The sequence below is a fragment of the Hipposideros armiger genome, unplaced genomic scaffold (genome assembly GCF_001890085.2).
Source record: "Hipposideros armiger isolate ML-2016 unplaced genomic scaffold, ASM189008v1 scaffold_532, whole genome shotgun sequence".
NCBI lineage: Eukaryota > Metazoa > Chordata > Mammalia > Chiroptera > Hipposideridae > Hipposideros > Hipposideros armiger.
Genome location: NW_017731882.1, coordinates 12,848 through 28,101, shown reverse-complemented (window position 1 = coordinate 28,101; position 15,254 = coordinate 12,848). Strand labels below are relative to the sequence as shown.

The 15,254-nt window shown below is 38.3% G+C and overlaps 1 protein-coding gene across 1 annotated transcript in view; it reads left to right on the top strand.

Annotated features, from left to right (window-relative positions):
- Positions 1 to 15,254, top strand: part of LOC109396672 (serine/threonine-protein kinase MRCK alpha-like) — a 56,387-nt gene that overhangs the window by 32,908 nt on the left and 8,225 nt on the right. Inside the window, 3 exon segments of the mRNA XM_019668689.1 lie at positions 2,257 to 2,340; positions 4,230 to 4,335; positions 6,340 to 6,476. Coding sequence (XP_019524234.1) covers positions 2,257 to 2,340; positions 4,230 to 4,335; positions 6,340 to 6,476 — 327 coding nt within the window.

Genomic DNA, 15,254 nt, shown 5'->3' with positions numbered 1-15,254 from the left:
CATTGAATCTATATATTGCTTTAGACAATATGGACATTTTAACTATATTAATTCTTCCTATCCATGAGCATGGTAGGTGTTTCCATTTATTTGTATCTTCTTTTATGTCTTTCTTCAGTGTCTCATAATTTTCTGAGTACAGGTCTTCTACTTCTTTGGTTAAATTTATTCCTAAGTATTTTATAGTTCTTGAAGCAGTTGTAAATGGAACTGTTTTCTTAATTTCTCCTTCCGATAGTTTATTATATTAAAATTATATTATATTAAAAATCCTCTGGAGGGGACTTTTATGTGCACGTGTGAGGGAAAGGGTATATGGGAAATCTATGTACCGTCCCCTCAATTTTTCTGTGAACGTTAAACTATTCTAAAAATCATCTTAGTGAAAAATCAGTTTCCAATATTTTATTACTATTATACAGAAATATAATTAATTTTTGTGCTAACTTTGTCATGTGACCTTACCAAACTCACTTAATAGTTCAGATTTTTTTCTTTGACACATCTTGGAATTTTCTATGTGGACAATCACATCATCTGTCAATAGGACAGTTTTGTTTCTTTCTTTCTAATCTGTATGTCTATTATTTCTTATTCTGTTGGTTGCACTGGCTAGAACTTTCCCTTAGATGTTGGATAGGAGAAGTGGTAGTGGGTATTCTTACCTTATTTCCTTATTCTTAGAAGAAAGCATTTGGTTTTTCATCATTAATGATAATGTTTGCCTTTTTTTTAAGATTTTATTTTTTTTATTGGGGAATTGGGGGATGGGAACAATGCTGGGGAATTGGGGGAATGGGAACAGACAAGTTGCTGTCCTTTTGTTACTCAGTCTAGTTGGGGAGGATGGTGCTTCACTGGCCCAAGTTGGCACCATCATTGCGCTCCTCCTGGGTGAGGCAGACCAGTCGTCAGCTTCTGGATGGCCACTCACTGCGGCTGCTGGCTGCTCACGCTGGCTGCTGGCCACACACGGCAGCCCATGGCAACCCACTGCCACAGGGGCCGCAGCCTACTCCATTGCCGGCGACCCACGGCAGCCCAGCTCCAGGTTGAGCTGCTGTACAGCATCTTAGCTGAGGAGGGCAGTGTCACTGGCCCTCATATGTGGGATCTGAACTGGGGCCCTCTGGCATCCCAAGCCAGCTCTCAACCATCGTGCCACTCGGCCGGCCCTTTTTTTTCTTTTTTGTAGATGCCCTTTATCAGGTTAAGGAAGTCCCTTCTATCCTATTCTGTTCAGAGTTTTGTCATTAACAATTGTTGAATTTTGTCAAATGCTTTTACTGCAATATTATTATGTTGTTATTCTTCTTTAGACTGAAGGTAGTCTCTCTTTAAATAAAAGTACAATTGGGACTAAGTCATCAATAAATGTAATCTAAGGTTCCTAAGAGGGAACTTTTGTTATATTCATTTTTATAAATTCATATGAAAAGTCTATGCATTGAGATGCATAGTAAATAGAGCAGTAAAATATGTTGGTAAATTTGGTAAATGTCCTGAATCTCCTGCATTTACTACCAATTTCTTCATGTATGTTTTCTCCATGGTATTTATGGAAGGATAGTCTTCAAATCTGTATACTTGTGATACGCTCTGCTTAACTGTGTAGCATCTTCACTCAAACTTTATTCCTCAGTAGCATCCATTAGCATCCAGTTCTTTCAATTTCAAAAATTAATTTCTACTAGGTCCCAGGAAAGAAAAGTTTCATATCATGGAGACAGCTAAATTTTATATAATATTGAAGTCTAATTTCATAAAGACAATCTAAATTACCTGAAAATTTTAGATTATTACTAATGATCTCACAAAATCTTTCTGAACCCTCTAAATTGATGTTAATATATACCTACATATTTACAGTCATAAAATCACTTCTATACTTATAAAACCGACCGCTCAATGAATCTCTTGAAAATTCTGGTCATATATGTATTTATTGAAAGTCTCTTTCAAATATATTTGTGATTAATATTATCCTGTTAATGTAGTCTACATGCTATGAGACACATTTTAAAATATCCAAATTGAAATAAATTATATGAAATATACATATATTTTGTTTGTGAAAACTGCAAGCATATACTTAAATCACTTAAAATATATTTCAACACTGTGAAAATTTTAGCTTTACTGTGTTTTTGTCTATTAACTAGTATAATTATTTTGCCTTACTTGAGGAATTATTTAAGCCTTATAATTTTGTAGAGAAGTATAACTTGCTTTTATTTATTTTTATCTTTGATTCAGGTCGTAGATTCTGTTCATCTCCCAGTTCACACACCAACAATACAGAGAAAGGAACATCACAGCAGACTCCTCTTTCCAACTAAGGTACTTCATTTAGTTGTCAATTTAGCAGGTTCCTTAAAAAGTGACAATAAATTGATTTTGCTTTCAAACCCTTTCCTTCCTTCCTTCCTTCCTTCCTTCCTTCCTTCCTTCCTTCCTTCCTTCCTTCTTTTCTCCTCCTTCACCTCCTCCTCCTCCTTCTCCTCTTCCTCCTCCTCCTCCTCCTTCTTCTTCTTTTCACAATCTCTCCTCTCTTTCCCTCTCTTCCTCCCTCTCTCTCCCTTTCTTCTTTTGTTTGTTTCTTCCTTCCATTTTTTCCTGAAGACCTTGTGTTAAGCATAGTAGATTTAAAAATGCACACATTTCTGCTTTCTAATGAAACTCACTAAACCCACTGATGAGAGAAAAAGAGTAGGTAAATAAGACAACATAATTTTGGAAGATGAAAGTCTGCGTGAGGAGTTAGGAGAACTTGGAAATCTGAATGTCAAGTGCTTAGACAAGGCATGCCCAAAAGTCACAAGACAATCCATATTTCAGCAGTCTGAAAGGTCTCAGGGATTAGAGACATCAGGTTCCTTAGGAGACAGTGCTGAAAAGAGGAGACTAAGCTCAAAGTCTGAATAAGGAGCAGGTAGCTCTTGTACAGACAGTGCAGGATAGCAGGTCTGTCCACGTTGCAGATGAAGAAACAGAGACACAAAGGAGGTGAGAAAATTTGCTAACTAGTATTTGGAGAAACCAGATTTTGTTATAATTTACATATTACTACTTTATGACAATAATTTTGAGATGAGAGGCATGATCCAGAAATGGAAAATCCATAGTAATTTCCAACTTGTTGCTACTTCTTTGAAGACACTTGCAGTTATTAGGTTTCAGTTAGAGATTTCAGGATGTCATCTGTCTTGGAGGTGTGATACAGCCTGCTTCATAGGATTTTATCAATTACTGAGGCAGATTATTTTTTACTGATAGTAGAAAATGAAACATATAATTTTCTATAAAGATAAAAATTTGAAATTATTTTTTTCTTTCCATAGAAGGTATGAAAACCATATTATTTATTGTTACCCCTCTCAAATAAGCATATGTATACATAGGCAATTCTTACTCCATCCATTATTAAGAAATCATTTGAGGAATTCATCAACCTAGAAAGCATCTTTTCGCTTAACATAATAATCTCAGACAGAAAAAGCCAAGAACTATATGATTTCACTGATTAGTGGGATATAAAACTAAAAACAACAAAGGAACAAGACAAACAAATAAAGAAACAAAAACTCATAGACACAGACAGTCTAGTGGTTACCAGAGGGTAAGGGAGTAAGAAGGTGGTAGTTAAGGGTAAACAGGGTCAAATATATGGCGAAGGAAGGAGAACTGACTCTGGGTGGTAAACACGCAATGTGATATATAGTTGATGTATTACAGAATTGTACACTTAAAACCTATGTAACTTTACTAACCATTGTTACCTTAATAAACTTTAATTAAAAAAAGAAAAAGAAAAAACCTATCTATTGAAATGTTCAGGATAGATCAGCCATAATAAAGGCCAAGCTTTATTTGTTTGGTTCCAAAAGTACTAATGAACTTTTGATCACCGCTGAAATAATTCTTCCCCTTCTTCTTCTTCTTCTTCTTCTTCTTCTTCTTCTTCTTCTTCTTCTTCTTCTTCTTCTTCTTCTTCTTCTTCTTCTTCTTCTTCTTNTCCTCCTCCTCCTCCTCCTCCTCCTCTTGCTCAAGGTTTTCCAATTATGAAGTAATTAAGAGGCAAGAATCTTAAATGTTGGTGAGAAAAAAGGGAGTGGCTTTTCTTTGTATATAAAATGATGTTTTGAACCAGGTGGATAGAAGGAATCACCAGAATCATTTTTTCAAAGTTATATAACATTCAATGTGTGTTTGGTCTCTTTGTTTTGTAGAATAAGACCCACCGGTTCTTCCTCACGTCCTTTACTGATCCGACCAAGTGTCACCAGTGCACGTCTTTGATGGTGGGTTTGATAAGACAAGGCTGCGTCTGTGACGGTAAGATTCCAGGGAGGGCTATGTGAAGTCACAGCCGTAACCTTTATACTAAGTGTCTTAGTCTGCTCTGGCTGCCATAACAAAGTACATAGACTGGATGGCTTCTAAACACCGACATTTATTTCTCACAGCTCTGGGGCTGGAATTCTGAGATCAGGATGCCGGCATGGTCAGGTACTGGGGAGAGCTTTCTTCTGGGCTGTAGATGGCCATCATCTCGCTGTGTCCTCACATGGTAGAAGGGGTGAGGGTGCGCTCTGGAGTCTCTTATAAGGGTACTAATCCCATTCATGGGCACCCCTCATGACCCAACCACTTCCCAAAGGCCCAACTCCTCACACTGTTACATTGGAAATAGGATTTCAACACATGAATTTTGGTGGGACACAAACATTCAGATCATTGCGATAAGTTATTAAGCAGAGATTTGTTCTCTTTGAATTGTAGAAACATGATAGTAAACTGATCACTTTACTAAAAAATCTCTCTGAATCAGTTTCATATTGGGAAGACTGGACCACTGGTTACTGGGAACATTTATTTACGGAGACCTTGGCTCTGCGCAATGCAAAGAGCCTCATCCCTCACAGCCTATGTGAATGGATACCCTGCAGGCAGGGCCACATTTACGAAGAAAATGCACTTAAATATATTTTGTTCCCTGTAGCGCTAACAGAGTGTGAAGACCAAATTCCCTGGGTTATGTGACAGGAAAATGGAATGCCATTTTTGAGTTGTAATTGTTTTTATTTTACTCATTGAGTTTATGGTAAATATTGTTGAAAAAATAGGATCTATTTTTGGAAGTAGCAAACAGTGGGACACTGCGCTGCACTCACACCTCACTCCTCATCTTGGGGCACAGACTATGTATGTGTTGATTTCCTTCGCCAGTCCTGCCGAGTGCTCCTGGGGGCACAGCACCAAGCAGGACAACTTTCTTGCCCTTAGCGCTGTGACGCTCAGGTCGCCTTAACCATAAACACGTCCTAGTGCATTAAACAAATGGGATTTAAAATGGGAATTAGGTGCTTAAAAAACCTCTCAGGGGCCAAGAGGCAGGCTCCAAGCTGAGCTCCCAGGAGCATTGCCTGCTCCTGGCATCACTTGGCCTCTGCTGAGCCTGGGACAGCTGCCATCAGTGTTACAAGAAGGCGACCAATTAGAAGCTGCCACCGCTGCTGTAGCCCCCAGAACCTGTTAGTACTGCTGAGATCAGGAAAGACTCTGCTGCTGTATAGCCTGCAGAGTCAGGACACTGCCTGCAGAATGGAGAAGGCTCCCACTGCAGTGGTGATCTCATACTCCTGTCAGAATCCATGCCGGTAAAACAGATGCTCTGCACCCTGTGTCTCTCCCAGCGTGGTTCAACTTAGTCTCACAAAAAGTCATGTCAGTAACGGAAATTAAATCAGTTCCAAAACTTAGTTGCAAGGGAGTCTGGGAATTGTAGTTTTGTAATGGGGGGGGGCCAAGGGAGTAAAACCACTGCATCCGCCACAACCATATCTCTTTATTTCCTTCAAAAAGCATGTGGGTTCTCGGGCCGGCCAAGTGGCGCGATGGTTAAGAACTGGCTTGGGACAGCAGAGGGCCCCGGTTCGGATCCCGGCTCGGATCCCACATATGAGGGCCAGTGACACTGCCCTCTACAGCTAAGATGCTGAACAACAGCTCAACCTGGAGCTGGGCTGCCAAGAGTCGCCTGCGATGGCGTAGGCTGCAGCCAATGAGTTGCCATGGGCTACCGTATGTAGCCAGCAGCCAGCGTGAGTGGCCAGCAGCCGCAGTGAGCGGCCATCCAGAAGCCGGCGACTGATCTGCCTCGCCCGGGAAGAGCGCAATGATGGTGCCAACTTGGGCCAGTGAAGCAACGTCCTCCACAACTAGACTGAAGAACAAAACGACAGCAACTTGTCTGTTCCCCTTCCCCCAATTCCCCAGCAATGTTCCCGTCCCCCAATCCCCCAATTTAAAAAAAAATCTTTTTTTTTTTAAAAAAAGCATGTGGGTTCTCATGTCACACAACCTGTGTAGAAAAAGCTCCAAGAGCTTGTCCAGTGCCTTCTCAACAGAAGAACAGTATCCTCTGTCTAGACCCACAGAAAGCCCTGGGAACAGCCTATGAAGGCCATGTCTGGGTAAGAGTCAGTATTTTGGAAGGCAGCTCTGCCAGTATTAGGTGGCTGGATTTATTGTGATGATCATTTCTTTAGATATATAAATGTTGAATAACTATTGTGTACACCTGAAATTAATATGATATCGTATGTTAGCTATATTTTAATGAAACTCTTTAAAGAAAAGAATCAATATTTTGGATTTAAACAAAGTGCTTTTGGGGGGGTGGGTACCCTAATCTTTATTAAAGAAAAAAAAACTGTACATCTTTCACATAACCATATTCTCTGAAAAGGCTGTTCTCCTTGGAGTCCAGTGTATCCATTCACTGGGCATGGGGGAGATTCTGAGATGGGCACACTCTCTCAGATCTCCCAACTTGGTCTCATCAGCCAGGCAGCATCAGTAGCTGGCACATCATCAGACACACTCATGGAACTCAGAGATGTGCTCAGCCATGATTCTGCTTTGGAGCTAACAGCATCCTTCATGTTTAATCTCTTTGTGACTGTACCCTGACAGGCTATGGCAATGCCTGCTTTGACCTTTTGATCAACTTTTACCAGAATCATAAACTTCTTCTGCCTTTTCCTTTTTTGCTGTTTTCTTCACTTAAAATTGACATTAAATATGATTTTATATTAATTTCAGGGGTACAGCATAATGGTTTGACACAAATAATTTGGAGTGATCCCCCCAATAAGCCTAGTACCCACCTGGCATCATACATAGTTATTACAACATTATTGATTATATTCCCTATGTTGTATTTTTACATCCCTGTGACTATTTTGTAGCTATCAATTTATAATTTTTTTTATTAGTTTCAGTTGTAAAACCAACATAATGATTAGACATTTACACCCCTATAAAATGATAACCCCAACAAGTTGACTATTCCTCTGATACCATACATAACTATCACAATACCATTGATTATATTCCCTATGCTGTAGTTTATATCCCGTGATTATGTATATATATATATATATATATTTAATTATAGTTGACATTCAATATTATTTATATTAGTTTCATGTGTACAGCACAGTGGTTAGGGTTTATATAATCTATGATGCGATTGCCCTGGTAAGTTCAATACCCATCTGACACCCTACATAGTCTTTACAACATTATTGATTATATTCCCCATACTGTATTTCAAATCTCCATAACTATTTTGTGACTACCAATTTGTACTTCCTAATCCCTTCACCTTTCCCTATCCTTGAACCCCCTCCCATCTAGCAACTCTCAGTTTGTTTTTTGTATTTATGAGTCTATTTCTGTTTTGTTTGCTCATTTATTCTGTAGTTTAGGTTCCACATATAAGTGAGATCATATGGTATTTGTCTTTCTCAGTCTGACTTATTTCACTTAGCATAATACCCTCTAGGTCCATCCATTTGTTGCACATGCTAAGATTTCATTCTTTTTTATGGCAGAGTCATGCTCCATTTTGGAAATGTATCACACTTTCTTTATCCAATTGTCTATGGATGGACATTTCAGTTGTTTCTATATCTTGGCTATTGTGAATAGTACTGCCATAAACATAGAGGTGCATATGTTTTTTCAAATTAGTGTTTTGGATATCTTTGACTAAATACCCAGGAGTGGAATTGCTGGGTCATAAAGTACTTTTATTTTTATTTTTTTGAGGAAATGCCATAGCATTTTCCATAGTAGGTGCACCAATTTGCAGTCCCTCCAATAGTGCATGAGGGTTCCCTTTTTCCCACATCTTCACCAACACTTGTTGTTTGTTGATTTATTGATGATAGCCATTTTGACAGGAGTGAGGTGGTATCTTATTGTGGTTTTAATTTGCATTTCTCTAATGATTGGTGACGTTGAGCATCTTTTCATATATCTATTGTTCACCTGTATGTCTTCCTTGGGTCTTCTGCCTACTTTTTAATTGGATTGCTTGGGATTTTTTGGTGTTGAGTTGTACAAGTTTTTTTTCTTTAATAAATTTTGGATATTAACCCCTTATCAGATGTATCATTGACCAATATCTTCTCCCAATTAGTAGAATGTCTTTCTGTTTTGTCAATGGTTTCCTTTGCTTTGAGAAAACTTTTTAGTTTGATATAGTCCCATTTGTTTATTTTTTTCTTTTGTTTTTCTTGCCCAAGGAGACATATCAGTGAAAATATTACTAAGGGCAATGTGTGAGAGTTTACTTCCTATATTTTCTTCTAGGAGTTTTATGGTTTCGGGTATTACATTTAAGTCTTTAATCCATTTTGAGTTTATTCTTGTATATGTGGTAAGAAGGTGTCCAGTTTCAATTTTTTTGCATGTATCAGTCCAGTTTCCCCAGCACCATTTATTAAATAGACTGTCTTTACCCTATGTAAATTCTTGCTTCCTTTGTCATACATTAAATGGCATGGGTTTATTTCTGGGATCTCTATTCTGTTCCATTGATCTATGTGTCTGTTTTTATGCCAATCCCATGGTATTTTGATTATTATAAACTTGTAGTACAATTTGACACCAGGAAATGTGATACCTCTAGCTTTATTCTTCTTCCTCAGGATTGCCATGGCTATTTGGGGTCTTTTACGGTTCCATATAAATTTTAAGATTATTTGTTACAGTTTTGTGAAAAATGCCATTGGTATTTTGATAGGGATTTCATTGCATCTATAGGTTGTTTTGGGTAGTATGGACATTTTAACTATATTAATTCTTTGTATCCATGAGCATGGTATATGTTTCCATTTATTTGTATCTTCTTTAATTTCTCTCTTCAATGTCTTATAATTTTCTGAGTACATGTCTTTTACTTCTTTGGTTAAATTTATTCCTAGGTATTTTATTGTTTTTGAAACAATTGTAAGTGGGATTGATTTCTTGATTTCTTCTTCTGATAGTTTATTATTGGTGTATACAAATGCAACTGATTTCTGAATATTAATTTTGTATCCTGCTACTTTGCTAAATTCATTTGTCAATTCTAATAGTTTTTTTATGGAATCTTTGGGGTTCTTTATATATATTGGGTTGTTGGAAAAGTCATGATGTATTTTTTTTCTGTGTTTTTTGTTGCAAAAATGCATCATGACTTTTCTGACAACCCAATAGTATCATGTCATTTGCAGCTAATGACAATTTTATTCTTCCTTTCCCATTTGGATGCCTTTTATTTCTTTTTCTTGTCTGATTGCTGTGGCTAGAACTTCCAGAACTATGTTGAATAAAAGTGGTGAAAGTGGACATCCTTGTCTTGTTCTTGATCTTAAGGGGAATCTTTTAGCTTTTCCTCATTGAGTATGATATTAGCTGTGAGTTTGTCACATATGGCCTTTGTTATGTTGAGGTATGTTCCCTCTATTTCCACTTTGCTTAGAGGTTTTATCATAAACGAATCCAGGATTTTGTCAAATGCTTTTTCTGCATCTATTGATATGACTATATGATTTTTATTTTTCATTTTGTTTATGTGCTGTGTCACTTCAATTGATTTGCAGATATTGAATCAACCTTGCATGCCAGGAATGAATCACACTTAATTGTGGTGTATGATCTTTCTAATGTATTGCTGAATTTGGTTTGCTAATATTTTGTTGAGGATTTTGCATCTATGTTCATTAGGGATATTGACCTATAATTTTATGTCCTTTTCTTTTTTGTAATGTCTTTGTCTGGTTTTGGAGTCAGGGTAGTGGTGGCTTCATTGGAAACCTTCCATCCTCTTGGGGTTTTTGGGATAGTATCGGGAGAATAGGTGTTAATTCTTTTTTGAATATTTGGTAAAATTCACCTGTGAAACCATCTGGTCTAAGACTTTTGCTTTTTGGGAGCTTTTTGATTACTGATTCAATTTCATTGGTAGTAATTAGTCTGTTCAGATTTTTTGTTTCTTTTTGATTCAGACTTGGAAGATTGTAAGCTTCTAGGAACTTATTTATTTTGTCCAGATTGTCTGATTTGTTGGCGTAGAGTTGCTTGTAGTATTTTCTTAAAATTTTTGTTGTGTTGCTGTGGTACTTGTTGTCACTTCTCTTTTATATCTGATTTTATTTATTAGGGTTATCTCTCTTTTTTCCTTGACGAATCTGGTTAAAGGTTTGTCAATTTTGTTTAACTTTTCAAGAAACACAGCTCTTGGTTTCATTGGTCTTTTGTATTGTTTTTTTGTAGTCTCTATTTCACTTACTTCTGCTCTGATCTTTATCATTTACATTCCTGTTCTCACTTAGGGCTTTATTTGCTGTTCTTTTTCCATTTCCTTTAGATGTAAAGTTAGACTGTTTATTTCAGGTTTTTCTTGTTTCTCTGGGTAGGCCTGCATTGCTATGAATTTCCCTCTTAGGACTGCTTTCACTGTGTTCCATAGATTTGGGGTCATTATGTTTCATTTTTGCTTGTCTCAAGGTATCTTTGGATTTCTTTCTTGATCTCATTGTTGACCCACTCGCTATTTAGTAACATGTTATTCAGCCTCCATGTATTTTTGTGTTTTCCAGTATTTTTCTTGTAATTGACCTCTAATATCATAGCACTGTGGTCAGAGAAGATGCTTAAAATTATTTCACTCTTTTTAAATTTATTGAGACTTGTTTTGTGGCCTAACATGTGGTCTATTTTGGAAAATGTTCCATGTGCACTTGAAAGAATGTATATTCTACTACTTTGGGGTGAAATGCTCTAAAAATATCAATGAAATCCATCTGGTATAGCGTGTTATTTAAGACTGCTGTTTCCATGTTGATCTTTTGTCTGGAACATTTGTCCATTTGTGTCAATGGGGTTTTAAATTCCCCTACTATGATTGTATTACTATTGATCTCTCTCTCTTTATGTTGGTCAATATTTGCTTTATATATTCAGATGCTCCTATGTTGGGTGCATAAATATTTACAAGGGTTATAGCTTTTTGTAGGATTGATTCCTTTATCATTACGTAATGTCCTTCTTTGTCTCTTATTATAGCCTTTGTTTTAAAGTCTATTTTGTCTGATATAAATATGGCTACCCCAGAATTTTTCTCATTTCTTTTCGCATGAAATAACTTTTTCCATCCCTTTACTTTCAGTCTATGTGTGTCTTTTAATCTGAGGTAGGTCTCTTGTAGACAGCACATTTATGGGTCTTATTTTTCTTTATCCATTTAACTACCCTATATCTTTTGATTGAAGCATGTAATCCATTTACATTTAAAATGATTATTGATAAGTGTATTGTTATTGCCATTTTATTATTCATCTTTATGTTTTTTCTCCCTTCTTATTCTTAAAAAATACTTCTAATATTTATTGTTATTACTGATGTTGCAGAACTAAAAGGGGTTCATTTGACTGTGCTATCAAAGCCAAGCAGGACATGAATAGGGATTTACTGCAAATAAAGTAAAGGTTTATTATTTGGGAAAATGACACCAAGCCCAGAAACACAGGTGAGCTAGCACTCAAAGATCTGGCTCCCTGTTGGCCTTTAGAGGATAGGTTATGTAGGGGGGAAAATCATTATTCATGGTAACTAAGAAAGTTGGAGTCATGGGCTCTAGTGGGTGGTTGGGGCTAGGATAGGAGGCACTTGACCATTGCATCAAATCCTGATGTCAGTCATGGCATCATTTTGTCTGGTTTTGAGGAGATGCTGCCCTTAGGATACTTCTGTCTTTATGGATCTGAAGCTGAAATACAACAAATAATATCTGAGGCCAAGATATTATCTTTAGTTTGACTGAAACCTCTGATTCTGTGGTCAACAGACCTGAGGCTTTGTCCCTAAGACTGGTTGATGTGACCAGAATCTCATGTCCTAAGGACTTAATGATTAAGGGAGTGGTTGTGCAGTATGTGCAAAGGTGGAAGGATTAAGGAAAGAAAAGAAGCAAGTTAGTCATGGTACTACTAGGCTAGACAAGGCCAGTTTGAATCATGAAGAAAGAAAAAAGAAAAAGTCATTTTTAAGAAATAAAGTTTTACATAGTTACACTGGTTTGCCAACGATGAATTCCTTTAGCTTTTTGTTGTCTGGGAAGTTCTTTATCTGTCCTTCAATTTCAATGATAACCTTGCTAGTTAGAGTAATCTTGGTTGTTGGTTGTTGCTTTTCATCACTTTGAATATTTCATGTCAATCCCTCTGACCTGCAACAGTTCTGTTGAGAAATCAGCTGACAGACTTATAGGAGATCCCTTGGAGGTAACTGACTGCTTTTTTCTTGCTGCTTTTAAGATTCTCTCTTTGTCTTTAACCTTTGACATTTTAATTATGATGTTTGTTGCTGTAAGCTTCTTTGTGTCTATCTTGTTTTTGGACTCTCTATACTTCTTGGGCTTATACATCTATTTCCTTTGCCAAGTTAGGGAGTATTCAGCCATCAACTCTTTAAATAGGTTTATAATACTTTGCTTTCTGTCTTCTTCCTCTAGTACCCTTATGATGCAAATGTTGTTATATTTGATGTTGTCCCAGAGGCCCCTTAAACTACCCTCATTTTTTAAAATTCTTTTCTTCTTTTTGCTGTTCCAAATTTCTGCTACCTTGTCTTCCTAATTGTTAATTGTATCCTGTGCTTTAGCTCATCTGCTGTTGATATTTCTAGTGTATTCTTCATTTCAGTTATTGTATTCTTCACTTCTGTCTTTTACTTTTTTATGGTTTGTATGTCCTATTTCATGCTTACTATCTCTTTTTTGAAGTTCTCACTTAGTACTTTGAACATCCTTTTAACCAGTGTTTTGAAATCTGTATGTGGTAAGTTGCTTGCCTCCATTTTGTTTATTTCTTTTTCTGGAGTTTTCTCCTGTTCTTTCATTTGGGAAATGTTTCTTTTCCTCTTCATTTTGGCTGCCTTTGTGTGTGTGTGTGTGTGTGTGTGTGTGTGTGTGTGTGTGTGTGTTAGGTAGATCTGCTATGTCTCCCAGTCTTGGCCAGGTGGCCTTATGTAGTAAGTGTCCTGTGTGGTCCAGTGTCTGTCTCTCTGCTCAACTCAGCTGGGTGATCCAGTAGTGTCCCTTGTATAGGCTGTGTGTGCCCTCCTGTTTTAGTTGAGCCTTGATTGCTGTTTGCATGTCAGTGAGTGGGATTGACCCTCATGCTGACTGTCTGTGAGGATTGGCCACAACCACGATGTATGAGCTGCTGTGTAAGGACTGACCCCATGGAGTGGGATGTGCACCAGCTAGCTCTGGTGCCTGCCAAGACTACCTTTTGGGTGTGCCACTTATGGAGCTTATTGTGTAGTGCTCTGTTTTGGTCTGAAGCTAGCCACAATGTATGTTGATTTTGGGGCTTCTTGGGAGGGGCTCCTGTGTAGGCCAAGGTCAGCCACTGCCTGTGACCACCCCTGGGATACTGGTAGGAGTTACAAAATCATCTGTGGTTGGTAGCTGCCTGTGTTGGACCTGGAGGCATGTGGGAGAGGCTACGCTGTGAACTGAAGCCTGCTGCCACCAGTACCAGGCCTGGGACAGCCCAGAAAAAGGCACTGGGCACCTCAAGGCCTGCTGCTGTCTCCTAGGTGCCTGTAAGGCTCAGCTGCTGAAAGAGCCTCGGGTGGTTGGAAAGTTGGATGAAGTGGGGTCTTAGGGAGTCACTAGGGTGTGCTGAGTGGTGTTCTCTGGGTTAATGCAGATTTGGCTTTGGTACCAATGCTAGCCTGGGACCACACAGCAAGTCTCTAGTCACACCAAGACCAGTTGATGCTCACCTAGGGCCTGTGGACTTCTGAGGCATTTTTAAAGAAAGACTGTAGTGCAGGTCAAGGCCATCTGCCTGCCACTGAAAAAGCCTCTGGTGTTGAACCAGTTGTGTGGGGCAGTGTTTCAGAAAGTCATCAGGGTTGAATGAGTGCAGTTCACAAGGCCAATGCTGATTCAGATTTGATTGTGTTGGAGCAGAACTCAATACAGAAAATATGGTGCCCATCTGCCAGCCATGTGCGAGGAGGGCTCAACACAGGGACAATGGTGGCTGTCTTTCCAGTCCTCATCCTGAAGCCACAACTCAGTTTTCCCCTGTGTGTCTCTGGCACCTCCCAAGCTTCTGTTCCTTTGCTGGAGCCCAGAGTGAGTGCCTATGAACAAGTGAGTCTGTGCATAGGAACTTTATGACAACACCTGGGGTTCTAGCAGACTTCCATATCACCCAGATGGATGGAATCCCTGCTGATTTTCACAGCCACATGTTGTGGGGGCTCCTCTTCCTGGCACTGGTGCTCAGCCTGTAGCATCTGGTATAGGACTAGGACCCCTTGCTCCTCAAGGAGAACCTTTGCAGCAAGATATCCCTCCTGATTTTTAATAGTCACATGAGGGTATGGGGACCAGCCTATTTCATATCTCTGCCCCTCCTACCAGTCTTGATGTGGCTTCTTCTTTATTTCTTTAGACTTCTGCTCAGCTAGTCTTTAGATGGTTCTACAGGTTGATTGTTCTATAATTTACTTATAAATTGTCATGGGAGCACAACATTTACCTACTTTGCCATCTTGAGCAGAACCGCTAGATGAACTCTTAAAAAGTTTATTAGTCATCTCTCACTATATCTACACATTTGTCAGAAATATGAATATGTATAATATTTATAATATACAATATAAATTATATGCAATTGAAAATATTTATTCCATCCTAAGAAGATTTCAGATAAAAAATTTGGCTTTCACAGTAGGATATTTTTTTTTTAAGATTTTTATTGGGGAATTGGGGGGATGGGAACAGTGCTGGGGAATTGGGGAAAGGGGAACAGACAAGTTGCTGTTGTTTTGTTCTTCAATCTAGTTGTGGAGGATGTTGCTTCACTGGCCCAAGTTGGCACCATCATTGCGCTCTT